The sequence below is a fragment of the Rhododendron vialii genome, chromosome 11a (genome assembly GCF_030253575.1).
Source record: "Rhododendron vialii isolate Sample 1 chromosome 11a, ASM3025357v1".
Taxonomy (NCBI): Eukaryota; Viridiplantae; Streptophyta; class Magnoliopsida; order Ericales; family Ericaceae; genus Rhododendron; species Rhododendron vialii.
The window spans coordinates 16,777,141-16,794,087 of record NC_080567.1 but is presented as its reverse complement, the minus strand read 5'-3'; the positions used below and the strand labels follow the sequence as shown (position 1 = coordinate 16,794,087).

The 16,947-nt window shown below is 37.9% G+C and overlaps 1 protein-coding gene across 3 annotated transcripts; it reads right to left on the bottom strand.

Moving 5' to 3' along the window:
* Positions 1-5,518: 5,518 nt before the first annotated feature.
* Positions 5,519-16,609, bottom strand: LOC131306656 (protein RESTRICTED TEV MOVEMENT 3-like). 3 transcript variants are annotated; one of them, XM_058333045.1, is made up of 7 exons: positions 16,334-16,609; positions 8,102-8,243; positions 7,851-8,020; positions 7,453-7,735; positions 7,191-7,357; positions 6,820-6,976; positions 5,519-5,818 (listed from the first exon to the last, which is right to left on the bottom strand). In XM_058333045.1, the coding sequence occupies exons 1-7, from the start codon at positions 16,374-16,376 to the stop codon at positions 5,815-5,817; spliced, it is 966 nt and encodes a 321-aa protein (XP_058189028.1). In that variant the 5' UTR covers positions 16,377-16,609; the 3' UTR covers positions 5,519-5,814. The 3 variants fall into 3 exon arrangements, with proteins under 3 accessions (XP_058189028.1, XP_058189029.1, XP_058189027.1); XM_058333046.1 differs by lacking the exon at positions 16,334-16,609 and adding an exon at positions 10,315-10,437; XM_058333044.1 differs by lacking the exons at positions 5,519-5,818; positions 6,820-6,976; positions 7,191-7,357; ... (1 more) ...; positions 7,851-8,020; positions 8,102-8,243 and adding exons at positions 12,938-13,217; positions 14,171-14,327; positions 14,542-14,708; ... (1 more) ...; positions 15,202-15,371; positions 15,450-15,591 and having other exon boundaries at positions 16,334-16,564.
* Between the last annotated feature and the right edge of the window lie 338 nt (positions 16,610-16,947).

Below are 16,947 nucleotides of genomic sequence, written 5' to 3'. Positions count from 1 at the left end.
TCTGTTTATGTGCCAATTGTTCTGCAAATTATTCCTCCTCTCTCTTTTTAAAGCTAAAGCTCGAGTTTACTAATTCTCACCAGTTGACTTCTATTCACAAAACTTGCCGCCTTTTTTCTTGTCCGAGGAAAAAAAGGGTATAGAAGGGGCTCTTTTTCTCTATAAAATTGGATCCTCTCCCGCCCCCAATTTGAACCGGAAGCGACAGTCGATTGCTGCAATTAATGATTCGGATTTGCTCAAATAATGTTACCAGTAAGTGTTGACTTCAATTAACTATTATCGGTAAGAATATTTAAATATATCCGAACCATTAATTGTATGCATGATTCAAATTTGGATTGTCTCATCCAGTCCAAAACTTGAACGGAGGAGAGAATCCGAACCCTTTTTCTATTATTGTAAGAGATTACTTATTCATATAATATTCTAGGGTAGAAATGTCAACACGAATGGGAGGACTTTTGTTTTCTGTTATTAAGACCCAACATTCCAGGAAAATTCCAATTGGGTTTCAGCTGCTGCTACTTCTTTTTTTTTTTTTTATCCGCGGTTACAGCTGCTACTTGGTTAAGGTTGAACAACGTGTTCATGTGGACTTGCCATCCATTAGGCCTGAAAAATCAACCACAATTTGCACAAGCCAAGGTATCTTTGAAAATCTTGCTTATCCGCGGTTACAGCTGCTACTTGGTTAAGGTTGAACAACGTGTTCATGTGGACTTGCCATCCATTAGGCCTGAAAAATCAACCACAATTTGCACAAGCCAAGGTATCTTTGAAAATCTTGCAGATGGGTCCATCTTGAAAGGAATTGAAGAGGCTATGAGAGTGGAAGCCCCAGTAGTCTCAAGTCTATTGGATGAATTAGAAGTTTGGTCAAGGAAAATCAATGTACACTTCGCTCAACATTTCACTGTCCGTCTCGGCAATCAATGGTTCGGATTTTAAAAAAACTTTCACTGAAAAGAGTTTAACTTTTCTGACTGTCCAAAAAGTATTTTGGACGGTGAGATTGATTGAGAGTGGCGGGGGAAGTTGTGAATGTTGAGCAGTGGGCATAGACTTTCTGCTACGGGAAGTTCAATTTTTGGAAAAAAAAATATAGAGTACTTTCGTGCATAAATTTTAAAATTTCTTGACACAAAAATTCTTTAATTTTGATAGCGCTACCATCCGCAAGCAACATCCACTGCGGCCTACTCTATCAACACTGACCTGATGGTAGCCCTTTCTTTTTTGGCGACTCCGCTCACATATCAATATTCCATACTTTAAAAAAAAAAATTAATCCAGCGTATAATCGCGACGTGGTGGCTAGCTTTGATACAAAATGATACAAACTCATGGGTAGAACTCACACATGAAAACCACGGCCCACAAGGAGAGGATGCTCAAGAGCTTATATGCACAAGACCGAACCCATATACTTAATTGATGAGGGACATTAGGATCGTTAGAGTGGAAGAAACAAAGAGATCGAAGAAGAATTAGAGGAATAGATGAAGCACAAACTAAAAGACTCGGCTTCTCAGCAGTTGGACTTCAGAGAAGTCTCTGCAGCTAAATCTTGACCGTCCATCTTAACTACAACTCTTCCCAGAAAAGATTCTTGCACCGTTGAGATGACACGTAAAGCTCTACGCAGTTCCACCTCAGGCTGTAGACTGCAAAGAATCATGATCCTAAAAAAGGATGGCAGTACGAGGTCTCCAGATGGAGCAGAGAATGCTGGAAAGGAGGATCAGAATTGACAACTTCAAAATCATGGTTTGCTAATCAAGTAACAGTTTAAATAAATAGCCAATCCCCAAGCCGAAGTTTAAACTCAATGGAATCAGAGGCAAACTACATGAATCTGAAAAAAGGATATAATTGAACTCAAAAGGGAATCAAAAATTCATTCAAAACTACCAACATGCGTACATGACATTGCATAGAAGATTGTAGCTCGTAACTTGGTGCGCAAGATCATACTAGGAGATCGACAAGAACACATGTACTAACGTCATTGTACCCGGTGAAATATAAGGCTCGGTTAGCTAGTCCAAGTAATTTGTCACAGTGAATATTGAACAAACTTCAGCTTCAACAATCAAAGTATCGTCAACAAGAAAGCCCTTAGAAGAATCACGGAGGTCAGTTAATGGCAAGAACCAAGAACGACCCCACCCAGCGTCTGAAGCAGAGAAACACTTTGTACCTGAGAGAGAATAGTTTGTGTGGTTTTATTACCAAACAGAACTATGTAAACGCGAAGCTCTTATTGTGGAATCCATATATTAGGATCACACTTGCTAAGTTGCTATGTAGTTTCAAAGAGACATCTAATCATTTGTCAGCAGTAACATCACCTGTGATTTTGACATGCTGACCATAACCTTGGTTCATTAGACGCAGCTTGTTTGTTGCATAGGTTTTTCATTCAGGAGGAAAGTTGTTGCAATCATCCAAAACGAATAAGATTGACAGGAATTCGCCCTTTTCCCTGAAATCTCCTTTCGGATGCAAGTGTAACCTCCTGGAATATTAGACGAAGCCAGAAAAACTTATTACCGGACAATTAATCAGCTTAAGCATGATACACGTAATCTAAGATTACATACCACTTGTGATTTCCAATGGTGAACACATCAGAGTAATGAACTTTGCAGCCAAGAGATGAAAACTTATGAACCTTCCAAGTGAGAGGAGTACCAAACTCCTTCCGTAAGGTTAGACACTCTCCTCTGACAGTATTGTTCAAAACAGAAACTTCTGCTCCAAACACACATGTCGTTGATCAGGTATACGTGAGCAGCATCATTGAAAACACTGAGTAGAACTAATTGGGAAGAACCCCATTCAGTTTTCATCGCATGAAAGCGTCTTACCGTCCCATTGGCATCTAAGCAACAGAACAAAAAAAAGCATCAGTTGTGTTCACTAATCCAAGAAGATGAACGCTTAAAACCTCATGACATAAAGGACACGTTTGACGCGATCTCATTGACTACTAGTGAGGAGATCATTAAAACTCTCTGCAAGTTACTAATATCTCATGTTTTGTGAGATTTCTTATTCATAGGAATAAGATTCCCATAGAGAATACCTTGAAAATTCGTGTACTTGTCTTGGATCTGATCAAACACAAACAATTTGAAATACACATTCATGACCTCCCAGCCAAGTGGCAAATTATCCGTCTCGGCGATCACCAGGTACAAAGAGATGTATCCTTCCCCATTTCTCTCTTTATCACCGGTAGGGTAGAGAGACAATTTCCTTCAATCGAAAAGATTCAGAAGAATGAAGAGTGATATTACAAACGCGTTACTCAATTGGGATGCAGAAGGAAACTCATAAAATAGAGTAGCCACTTGCTTCAAAAAGGTCTGTTTCATATTTCTGCACTTTTGTATCTAACATCATCTCCGAGAGTGCTGAGAATGTCTCAATTTTGATAGTGTACCGAGCCGAAGTTATATCTCTATCACCCAGCATCGTTGCTACTTCTGCCGAATTGTGAAAAGGTAAAAGGTTAAAAAGCTTATGAATCATCCAAATTTATCTATGTATAGTTAGAAGTCATTTGTCTTTATTTTCCCAAAGATTTTATGCAAGAAAGGTCTAGCTTTGAATATATTTTTTCAGGCACATAATTTTCTCCACAGGAATAAATTAAATAAAGAAATTGTTTTCGTAATGGGAAAACAGATTCGATGACTGCATGTAGAAAATATTTCCAATTTATGGTAGGAATGCATCTTGGGCAGTGGGTAGTACATCTTTTGCTAGAATATTCGGATTAGCTTACACACCTTTGATTAATCATGAAAACAAATCCTATTGTCCACTAGTTGAGGCCAGTGGGTGGAACCTTAACGCGTTTCTCGGGTACTATATTGTTACATCATGCAGGAGTTCTCACTTGAGACGATTTCAGTGTTCGATACCTATCAATCATCAACAGATAATTTAATCCTCGATTAGCTCCGTAACTTGACTATAAAGATCAATGAAATGTTTTTCACAGATCCACTACACCTCTTTTTCCTCTAATCAAAGGACAAATAGGCCAAAAGCATACACACAAGAACGTGCACCATGCTAGACACACATTACCAGAGTTGAGAGAGAGAGAGAGAGAGAGAGAGAGAGAGAGAGAGAGAGAGAGAGAGAACCAGAGTTGTCATGAAGGATAGGATGCCAAGATCTCTCTACCATGTTTTTTCGCTCTTTCTCCGCAGAATTTGGGTTTGGACGATGAACAAATTTTCCAATACTACTAATACTACTTGGTAAAATGGGAGTGCATATACCGGGAAGAAAAGAGAACCTTTTCGGTTTCCAAAAGTAAGTGTGAGAATTCCAAAGCGACACTTATTAATGGGATTTGGCTTCTCGACATTGCAGTTTGGAATTTGAACCATACCCATAAAAGGGTGGGTTCCAGTTGAAGGATTGAAATATTGATCAGTGGACACATTGTTGTATATAGTTGTTGGGTTCCTTTCATATCTTTTTTTTTCCGGTGCTTCGGAAAAAGGGCTCTGTTAATATCTGGATTACTCTATAAAGAATAACATTTATGTATATGGAACTGAAATACATAGAACATGAACAAGGATGTAACATGGAAGATATGCCTAATCAACTCGATAAAGAACGTTGTCTAAATATACATGCAGAATATGGCTCGAATTTGGCTTTGGTTCAATCCTCACTTGCTATGGCCAAGCAGGGGAGAAATTCTCACTTCAAATAACAGATGCTCGAGTGGCTGCCAAGCCCTGCCCGAGCAACAGACTCCTATTTTTAAGTCAGTTGCAGCATCTAGCTGCCCGGCTGCCTGGCTATGGTTGGACTTTCTAAATCTTGCTCTTTCTTTTTTTTTTTTATCCCTTCCTAATGTCGTCTCTAGGTGCAAATTGCATACATTCGAAATCATTTTCGGACACAAATAGCTCGTTTAACACATTGTAAAAATACTCAGTGTAACAACTTTGACGACGGGAACACAGAATACAAATGTTCATTCCGTCATTACTTTTTTATAGCCAAAATTCTGTTGCAAAAGTCCAAAAAGCTTGGGACTTTGGACTCATTAGAAGCAGGGAACAAGAGTCCGTGCTTTGCTGCAATGTGGAGCACATCCCGAGACTGGTTATTTCATCTGACTCTTTCTTATTTTCCTTTTTGGGTTCTTCTAATTGAGTAGGTGATCCATGAGAAAATTCAAGTTGATTAGAATCTATCAATAGCTATATGATCGAACAATAATTTTTGCATGGGTCACCTATTCAACAAGACAAAGCAATGAACAACTCATTTCACAGGACCGGGCTCGGGTGGTCTCAATATTGGCTGCACAGCAAGCCTGGTGTTGTGTTGTGCTCAGACTCCTGCCCAAGCAGTATCAGAAGCGATTAGGTGAACTAGAATGAACTTTGATCCAAGTCCCATTCTGTTTTGATTTCTTGACCGCCAATGCTTTTCATATTTGGCCAAACCAGCAGCACTTTGACTACTCATCAACGCAAAAGGAAGAACTCCATTCGAAAGAGACAATGATTACACGGAGATAAAGTCCATAGTAGGTCATACCATACAGTTAAAAATCATGCCATACTGTTAAAAGCCTAATGATCGTCATGCTATAATATGTGAGGACTACTAGACAAGATAAAAAAAAAACAAAAATCCCGAGGAATTCTGAACTTTACACCAAACCGCACCTAAATGGAAGCTCCATGGACGTGTTTGTTCTGAAGGATTGAGCAAAGATATAAAGATACCAAAAAGCCATGTTGCCATGAAGATCTTTATCCTCTGCTACCTGCCAAAGAAATAACTTGGTGTATCAGAAGGGATAAAGAACTGAAACAGCAAAAGATCAACAGAGAGAAGTAATCCAGCAGAAAGAGTTACCAAGAAAAATACAGCCAGAACTACCTAGAAACTAAGCCCCACCCACGGGTGAAAAACATGAAAAGGCAGCAGTAGGGAAGATAAAACACATTTTAGGGGCAACAATAAAAAGGAAGGCAGGATAAAAATAGGATGAGGGGGAAGTATAAGAGGGAGAAGAAACAGGAATAAGATTCTTCTTATTAGCATTTGGTCACAAATCCTTGTTAGCTGTTTCAAGTCTTTTGACAAAGTGAAAAGAAACAAAGGGTCTGATGAAGAACCTGAAAAAGACAAGAGGAAGTACCATAACTGATACCATTCTTTCAACTTTCTCACATGCATCAGAGAGAGAGTGCAATGAGAATCAGAAGTAGGCAATTTTAAAGCACAGGAAAGAAAACATGCTAAAATCTAGATGGGTCCGGCGAACTTGCAAAAGAAAGATATGTTCCAAAGATCCTGGATGTTTCATTTTTTGGCAATTAAAGATTCTTGATGTTCAGAGCAAAGAAGGCAAAGGTCAGTCAAACTGGGCTTGCCCAAATGTCTTGCCGAAGAAATAATTGATGTCAAAGGGACTGGGCAAAAGACACTAGATTACTCTACAAAAATAACTATGCTTATCACTAAAAGGAGTAAACAAGAAGGAAAAAGACTAACAGGATTGGGAGTGTCCAGGATAAGATAGTAAGATTAAGTGACAAATCAGCTGAAGAAGAGCAATACCAGTCAATGGGAATCCATAGTTTAATGTAACCCAGTTACAGGTTTGAATCACAAACAGTAAAATCCTGGGTAATAGGAAGTCTCACTTTGCATATTAGAACCTAGCTCATAAGTTGGTGCACAAGATGAAATTAGCAACTTGACAAGTTAATGATGCTGAAACGTCCTTTGTATTATTGAAACAAAAGGATCAGTATTTACTCTGAAAAGTTCTTCACCGTGGATATGGCACTAACTTCGGCTTCAATCATCAAACTATTGTTCACAAGGAAACCCTTAGAAGCATCATGGAGATCAGTCAAGGACAACAACGAAGAACAACCCCGGCCACAGCTTGTAGCAGAGAAACAGTTAGTACCTGCAAGGGAACAATTGGGCAATTGTTGTTTGGTTACCAAAAAGTTCTAGGTAAATTCCAATCTGTGCATAATTTACAAAAAAGCAAAAAGCAGGGATCCAATTAATCTGCATTTTTACTTTACGCAGGAGCTATTTGTGGATTAAAAAGGAAATTTCTCTTATCGTTGTGTAAGCAGCACCTCAAATATTCGGCAATGAACAAAAAACATCACCTGTAATCTCTCCATGCTTGTCATGGTATTGGTTCTTTATGCGTAGCTTGTATGTTGCATTTATTTTCTGTCCAGAAGGAAAGGTTTCCAAATCATCCAATAGTATAAAAAGGGACATGCTTTTGCCCTTTCCTCTTGAATTTGCTTTGGGAAAGAGCTGTAACTTCCTGGATGTGTTAGAGGAAGCCATAAAACCACTGTCATTGACAGGCAATCATTCTGCTTACTGTAATTGAGAGGAGGAAAGTCAATGATCGCTTACCACTTCCTTTGTCCAATTGTAAAGACATCGGAGTAATGATATTCGTCTTGTAGAGACGAAAATTTTTCAATGTTCCAGGCATAGGTAGTGTCAAGTACCTTCAGTAGGTTTAGACATTCTCCTCTGCCATTGTAACTTACTACAAATATTTCTACTCCAAACACGCACATGTCATTGATCAGGTATCCATTAGCAGCATCACTGAAACTACTGAGTGGGAGTAATTGTGTGAAACCCCACTTAGTCTTCATCTTGTGAAACCGCCTCACCTTCCCATTGACATCTAAGCAATGGAATAAAAGAAACATCAGGTGGTTAGAGCTGCCGAATGTGCTAGAGGATGAGAATTCAAATGCCTTCTACATTAAAAGGAGATTTAGTATTATTAAAGAGCTCACCTTGAACAGTCATGTACTTGTCTTGGATTTGGTCAAACACAAACAATTTGAAGTTCACATTGACCTCCCAACCAAGCGGTAAATTATCTCTATCTGCGATTACCAAGTACAAGGAGATGTGCCCTTCACCGTTTCTTTCTTTATCACCATGTGGGTAGAGAGACAACTTCCTTCAACACAATGACACAAGGTTAGCTACAAGGTCATGATTGGAATTCAAAAGGAATCAAAGAAAAGATCATCAACTCAACCATTTGTAGCCATTGGCTTCAAAAACAGCTGATTCAAAATTCTTCTGTTGAGTATCTAACAACATCTGCGAGAGTAATGAGAATGACTTGATCTTAAGAGTGTAGTGGGCTGGTGGAATCTCTCTCAGTGACCTTGCTACTTCTGCAGAAGGATAAAGAAATAAATATTCAACTACCATGGAACATCTAATTTGTTATATTTGCACAATCCAGCGAATGTGCATGATTTGTTCAAATGTATGGAGTATGAAACTTCAGTGAGACCGTTAGTATGGATGACAATCCGACATGCCTAATTGGACACATGGAAAGCAAGAATGATTGGTATTCACTCTCCCTATTCACTGTTCTAATATAGTTTGTTAATAATTACTGATATGAAAAGCTTTCTCTAAAAAAACAAAACAATAGTTTGTCTGTGTAAATTATGGGAAAATACACAAAACATAGTTCACCTCTTACGAAAACATTCCACAACTTTTATTGACACTTCTGGTTGAGACCGTAAACAACTTGTAATTCAACTCATAGACTGCATTTCGTTTGCCCAGATTAAAGCATCGGATTGGATTTTAAACCCAATGTGACCACATATCCTATGTTAAAACGGAACTTTCACTGCTAGGATCAAATATCGTCGTAAAGGATATCCCTCATAACATAGAATAACAAATACCATGAGGTGTGCAGCATTATTCATCGGTTCACAATTACTCTAACAGAGGGATATGATTACTGATCCATGGTAATAGGGATTATATCTACGGCCACTAATAGTCCAGTGACAAACAAAGCCTAATGGAAACTGGTGTATTCCATTGTTAGTCCCACATAACACTCTTTTTTTCTTTACTTTTGACGATTTTATCTCCACCGTTACCAAGAAAGGTTCACCTTGCATAATTTCCTGTAGACAGTGACCTTTTTCAGTGCTGAAAAGAATACAATAGAGTCCATTATTGGAAAATGGAAAATTTACATCACAAGACGAAGATTTTCACCAAATTGTGGTATTATTATGCATCTGCAGACAGTGATTTTTTTCAGTGCCGAAAAGAATACAATTGAGTGCATTATTGGAACATGGAAAATTTACATCACAACATGAAGATTTTCACCGAATTGTAGGTATTATGCATATTACCATGTACTCATGTAGGTATGCACCAGAACCTTGCACATTGGGTACACCTTACAACCTTGATGCATTTCTACATTACGATGTTAATGACTAAACTTCCAATTCAATAACTATTAAATGCATTAATTGCTCCACCTCAAGGATGAACTAGCAAAAAACACACACATTCATATCCATTCCTTATCCATATCATTACACCTACAGACATATAGAAATATAAGGGATTTATGTACGGAAGTGGTTTATATCATTCAATAACCCAAGAAGCAAATCACGTAGTGCACAAAGCTCGCGCAATCTAAAATCTTTATTTTATTTTTTAAATATTTTATGCAAGAAAGGTCTAGCTTTGAATATATTCGTTCAGGCACATAATTTTTTCAGGACTAAATTAAATAAAGAAATTGTTTGCATAATGGGAAAACAGATTCGATCACTGTAGAAAATATTTCCAATTTATGGTAGGATTAGGAATGCATCTTGGGCAATGGGTACTATATCTTTTGTTAGAATATTCGGGCTAGCTTACGCGCACCACCATTAATCCTAAAAACAAATCCTATCGTCCAATAGTTGGGCCCTGTGGGTAGAACCTTTATGCATTTCTCCGGTACTATATTGTTACAACATGCTGGAGTTCTCACTTGTGACGATTTCAGTATTCAAAGATTTTTTTGAGAGTTTCTTCAATACGTCTCAATCATCAACAGATATGTTGATTATCTCCATACCTTTGTCTCTCTCTCTTTTTTTTTTTTTTTGATCCTAGATTAGCTCCATAAAACTTGACTGTAATAATCAATGAAATGATTTTTACAGAGACACTGCACCTCTTGTTCTCCTCTAATCAAAGGACGAATAGGCCAAAAGCATACACACAACACAAGAACATGCACCATGCTAGACACACATTACCCATGTATATACACTTGAAATGGAAATGAAAAAAGGAAAGACGCTTTTGTATCTCACACCCTGGCCAAATCAACCATCTGGAGTATACTGTATGCATAAACCATCTATATCTACAGAGAGAGAGAGAGAGAGAGAGAGAGAGAGAGAGAGAGAGAACCAGAGTTGTAATCAAGGATAGGATGCGTTGATCTCTCTAACATGTTTTTTCGCTCTTCTCCGCAGAAATTGCGTTTGGACGATGGACAAATTTTCCAATACTACAAGTACTACTTGGTAAAATGGGAGTACATATATAAACAGGGAAGAAAAGAGAACCTTTTCGGTTTCCCCCTCAAAGATTTTCAGTTCCCAAAAGTACGAGTGAGGGAGATTTGGCTTATCGACATTGTAACTTGGAATTTGAACCATACCCACCCGGCCACCTGGAAAAGTCTACAATATACACTCTTTAAAAAGATGTATCATATGTACATATTTTGTGATTTATTCATAACATTTTAGCGTGTTTCGTAATTTTTGTCCTAGAGTTTATAATTTTTCAGCAGTACGATTCGTAATATTTTCATTATGATTCATAATATTTTGGTGTATCTCGTAATCTTTATACAATTTGTAACTTTTTAACAATACGATTCGTAACATTTTCTCTTTAATTCATAATATTTTAAGGGTGTATATGATACACACCCAAATAAGAAGTGTGTATTGTAATCTTTCCCTACCCACAAAAGGGTGGATTCCAATGCAAGGATTGAAATAGTTAGGGGTGTTTAAAACAATCGTCCGAACCGTAAAACCGGTCTGATCAGGACCGAACCGTCCTATTTGGCATAGTTCTGCTGTTTTACGGCCAGGTTATGGTTTCAAAAAAATAAGAACCGTTAATTTTAGTTTGGTTACTGATTCTCAATTAATGAACCGTGGTTAGAACCGAACAGTTTAAAACTAAGATAAATGTAGATATACATATGTGTGTGTAATTAAATATGTATTTAAATTTGATAGGTTAATCTTTTCCTTGCTAAAATTAATTTATTTAGAGATGAAATTTCATTTATTAGGAAAGTTTTTATTTTCTTCCTTCATTTCCTATTCCAACAGATTATCTTCATAGTTCTTTAATTTTATGAGTTCATCTTTTGTGAATAAGTGTTTGGATGTTTATTAGATAGAACCGGAACCGAACCAAAACCGGACCGGTCTTGCGGTTTGGTTCTGGTTAGGTTCCATGCATATATTGGTTAGGTTCTAATTTCTAATTTTCTAGAACCGTTTGAAATGGTCCGATTACTAATTTTTTATAGAACCGGACCAATCCGGACCATGTATACCCCTAGAAATAGTACTGAACAGTGGAAAACCAACTTCTCCTCCCATAATGATATCTATGCAGGGATTTGTTTTTTGTTTGTTTAAAACATGCAAGAAGCGTTAGTTATTAATGAGACTTGACCCTTGGTCTTATGCATGGTGGTATATGGTTTCTTCCAATTGGCTACCACCCTACTTGCCAGCGGACACGTTTTGTATGTCATTTTTTTGGGTTCCTTTTATATCTTATTTTTTTCCCCGGAGCTTCGGGAATGGGCTCTGTTAATATCTAAATTACTTGATAAAGAATGACATTTATATATATAGAATTGAAAAATACATAGAGAACTTGAACACGGATATAGTATCAGAGAAGATATGTTGTGAATCAACTCGATAAAGAATGTCATCTAAATATACATGCAGATTAATGCTTGAATTTGGCTTTGGTTCAATCCTCACTGGCAATGCCCAGGCAGGGGAGAAATTCTCACTTCAAATAACTGATGCTCGAGTGGCCGCCAAGCCCTGCCCGAGCACCAGACTCCCATTTTTTAGTCGGTCGCAGCATCTAGCTGCCTGGGTGCCTGGCTTTGCGTTGCTCAACTCAGTGCTTATTTTCGAATCTTTTAGCTTGTTTGGACTTCCTAAAGCTTGTTTTTTCGTTTCCTAATGTCATCTCTAGGTGCAAATTGCATATATTCAAAATCGTTATCAGACACAAATTGCTCGTTAACACATAGTTAAAATACTCTGTAACAACTTTGAAGGGTATACGGAATGAAATCAACAGTTTGTTTACTTTCTGAAATTCCAACCTGTAGGTTTCATAGCAAAAAGTCTTGGGTCTTGGGCCTATGTACGAGTAGTTCTAATGGTTAAACCTCAGTTTATAAGACAGAAAAAGGAACCCCAAAAGTTGGCATATCTTGAAAACAATTACTATATATGGTGGGCTTACATGTTCTTCCATCTGCTTCCTTGTGGATCTTGCCCTGCAATTCTTACATATGTTCATTCTTTCATTACATTTTTGTAGCCAAAATTCTGTTGCAAACCTCAAAAAGGTTGGGACTTTTGACTCATTAGAAGCAGGGAACAAGAGTTTGTGCTTTGCAGCCAATGTGGAGCACGTCCCAAGTCCGGTTCTTTCATCGTCCATGAGAAAATTCAAGTTGATTAGATATCCATAGCTAAATATGATCGAAGCACATGAACTATAATTTTTGCATGGGTCACCTAGTCAACGAGACAAAGCAATGAACAACTCATCTCACATGAGTGGGCTCAATATTGGCTGCACAACAAGCCTGGTGTTGTGTAGTGCTCAGACCCCTGCCCCTTAGAAGCAGTATCAGAAGCGTTACGAACTAGAATGAACTTTGATCCAAGTCCCATTATGGTCTTGTTTCTTGGCCTTCAAAGCTTTTCATATTTGGCCAAACCGGCAGCGCTTTGACTACTCATCATCCCAAAAGGAAGAACTCACATTCAAAAGAGACAATAATTACATAGAGATCGAGTCCATCGTAGGTCATACCATACTGTTAAAAGCCTAGTCCTAGTCATGTTATCATATGTGAGGACTACTAGAAACGATAGAAAAACACAAATCCAGAGGAATCCTGAACTTTGAACCAAACCGCGCTAAAATGGAAGCTCCATGGACGTGTTTGTTCTGAAGGATTGAGCAAAGATACAAAAATACCAATAAGCGATGGAGCCATGAAGATCTCTAGCCCCTGCTACCTGCCCAAGAAAAAACTTAGCATATCAGTTAGGATGAAGAACTGAAATAACAAAAGATCAAAAGAGAGAAGTAATCCAGCAGAAAGAGTTGCCAAGAAAACTACAGCCAGAACTAGCTAGAAAAAGCGAAAAACATGAAAAGGCAGCGTTAAGCAATGATAAGCACGTTTAGCAGTGCAAGGAGTAGAGGGATCAATAAAAAGAAAGGCAGGAACAAGATTCTTCTTGTTAACATTTGGTCACAAATTCTAGTTAGCTGTTTCAAGTCTTTTGACGTCAAAAGAAACAAAGGGTCTGATAAAGAACCTGAAAAGACAAGAGGAAGCACCATAACTGATACCATTCTTTCGAGTTTCTCACATGCAGCAGAGAGAGATTGAAACGAGAATCCGAAGTAGGCAGTTTTAAAGCACAGGGAAGAAAAAATGCTAAAATCTAGATGGGTCCGGCTAACTTGCAAAAGAAAGATATGTTCCAAAGATCCTGGATGTTTCATTTTTTGGTAATTAAAGATTCTGGATGTTGAGAGCAGAGAGGGCCAAGGTCCATCAAACTGGGCTTGCCCAATTGTCTTGCCAAAGAAATAATTAACTTCAAAGGGACCGGGCGAAAGACTATTATTATTCTCAAAAAATAACTATGCTTATTACTAGGAGGAGTAGACAAACAACAAGGCAAAAGACTAACAAGATTGGGAGTATCCAGGATAAGATACTAAGATTAAGTGAGAAATCAGCTGAAGAAGAGAAATACCAGTCAATGGGCATCCATAGTTTAATGTAACCCAGTTACAGGTTTGAATCACAAACTGTAAAATCTTGGATAATAGGAAGTCTCACATTGCATATTAGATCGTAGCTCATAAGTTGGTGCACAAGATGAAATTAGCATTTTGACGTGTTAATGATGCTGAACTGACCTTGCATTATTGAAACAAAAGACTCAGTATTTACTTTGAAAAGTTCTTCACTGTGGACATGGCACAAACTTCAGCTTCAATCATTAAACTATTTTTCACAAGGAAGCCCTTAGAAGCATCAAGGAGATCAGTCAAGGACAACAACGAAGAGCAACCCCAGCCGCAGCTTGTAGAAGAGAAACAGTTAGTACCTGCAAGGTAACAGTTGGGCAATTGTTGTTTGGTTACCAAAATGTTCTAGGTAAAATCCAATCTGTTCATAATTTACAAAAAACAAAAAGCAGAGATCTGTTTAATCTGCATTTTTACTTTACGCAGGAGTTATTTTGTGCATTAAAAAGGAAAATTCTCTTATCATTGAAACAGCAGAACCTCAGATATTCGGCAATGAACAAAAAACATCACCTGTAATCTCTACATGCTGGTCATTATGTTGGTTCTTTATGCGTAGCTTGTATGTTGCATTTATTTGCTGTCCAGAAGGAAAGGTTTTCAAATCATCCAATAGTATAAAAAGGGACATGCTTTTGCCCTTTCCTATTGAAACTCCTTTGGGAAAGAGCTGTAACTTCCTGGATGCGTTAGAGGAAGCCATAAAACCACTGTCATTGACAGGCAATCACTCTGCTTACTGTAATTGAGAGGAGGAAAGTCAATGATCGCTTACCACTTCCTTTTTCCAATTGTAAAGACATCAGAGTAATGATATTCGTTTTGTAGAGACGAAAAAATTTCAATGTTCCAGGTATAGGTAGTGTCAAGTCCCTTCAGTAGGTTTAGACATTCCCCTCTGCCATTGTAACTTACTACAAAAATTTCTACTCCAAACACACACGTGTCATTGATCAGGTATCCATTAGCAGAATCACTGAAACTACTGAGTGGGAGAAATTGTGCGAAACCCCACTCAGTCTTCATCTTGTGAAAACGCCTCACCTTTCCATTGGCATCTAAGCAATGGAATGAAAGAAACATCAGGTGGTTAGAGCTGCCGAATGTGCTAGAGGATGAGAATTCAGATGCCTTATACATTAAAAGGAGATTTGGAATTATTAAACAGATCACCTTGCACGGTGATGTACTTGTCTTGGATTTGGTCAAACACAAACAATTTGAAGTTCACATTGACCTCCCAACCAAGGGGTAAATTATCTCTATCTGCGATTGCCAAGTACAGGGAGATGTGCTCTTCACCATTTCTTTCTTTATCACCACGTGGGTAGAGAGACAACTTCCTTCAACACAATGACACAAGGTTAGCTACTAGGTCATGATTAGAATTCAAAAGCAATCAAAGAAAAGATCAACTCAACCATTTGTAGCCACTGGCTTCAAAAACAGCTGACTCAAAATTCTTCTGTTTAGCATCTAACAACATCTGTGAGAGTAATGAGAATGACTTGACTTTAAAAGTGTAGTGAGCTGGTGGAATCTTTCTCAGTGACCTTGCTACTTCTGCAGAAGGAAAAAAGAAATAAATATTCAACTACCACGGAACATCTAATTAGTTATATAACTTGTGTTTGCACAATCCAGCAAATGTGAATGGTTTGTTCAAATGTATGGAGTAATCATGTTGGAAACATGAAACTTCAGTGAGACCATTAGTATGGATCGAGATCCGACATGCCTAATTGGACATGTAGCAAGCAAGCATGATTGGTATTCACTCTCCCCATACACTGTTCTAATATAATCAGTGAATATTGAGACTATGAAGACACAATATAGAATAAATCTCATTCTTTAAGGTTATTGAGGTCGAAAAACCATGTAGAATTTCTTTTTTGATTATTGGGGATGTGTGAGTTGCATTCCTGGGAGCATTCTTTATTAAGTCAACCATTTTATCACTAAAACACGCACCAAAATGTAATGGAGTCCATAACTTTCTCTTCCTTTTTTTATCCTAGATTAGCTCCATAACTTGACTGTAATAATCAACGAAATTTTTTTAACAGAGACACTGCACCTCTTTAACTTTCCTCTAATTAAAGGACACATAGGCCAAAAGCATACACACAAGTGCACCATGAACATACACGTGAAATGGAACTGAAAAAAGGAAAGGTGCTTTTGTTTCTCACACCCTGGCCAAGTCATCCATCTAGAGTATAATGTATACATGAACCATCTATATCTACATAGAGAGAGAGAGAGAGAGAGAGAGAGAGAGAGAGAGAGAGAGAGAGAGAACCAGAGTTGTCATCAAGGATAGGATGCCATGATCTCTCTACCATGTTTTTTCGCTCTTCTCCACAGAATTTGGGTTTTGATGATGAACAAATTTTCCAATACTACTTGGTAAAATGGGAGTACATATACATACAGGGAAGAAAAGAGAACCTTTCGGTTCCCCCCTCAAAGATTCAGTTTCCAAATTAGTGTGGGAATTCCAAAGCGACACTTATTAATCGGATTTGGCTTCTCCACATTGCAGTTTGGAATTTGAACCATACCCACGAAAGGGTGTGTTCCAATGCAAGGATTGAAAATTTGATCTTAGTGGACACATTGTTGTATATAGTTGTTGGGCTCCTTTTGTATCTTTTTTTCCCGGTGCTTCGGAAAAGGGCTCTGTTAATATCTGAATTATACTCGATAAAGAATGACATTTATATATATAGAACTGAAATATATAGAACTTGAAGAAGGGTATAACAGAGAAGATGTGTCGAATCAACTCGATAAAGAATGACATCCAAATATACATGCAGAATATGGCTCGAATTTGGCTTTGGTTCAATCCTCACTTGCTGTGCCCAAGCAGGCAGGGGAGAAATTCTCACTTCAAATAACAAATGCTCAAGT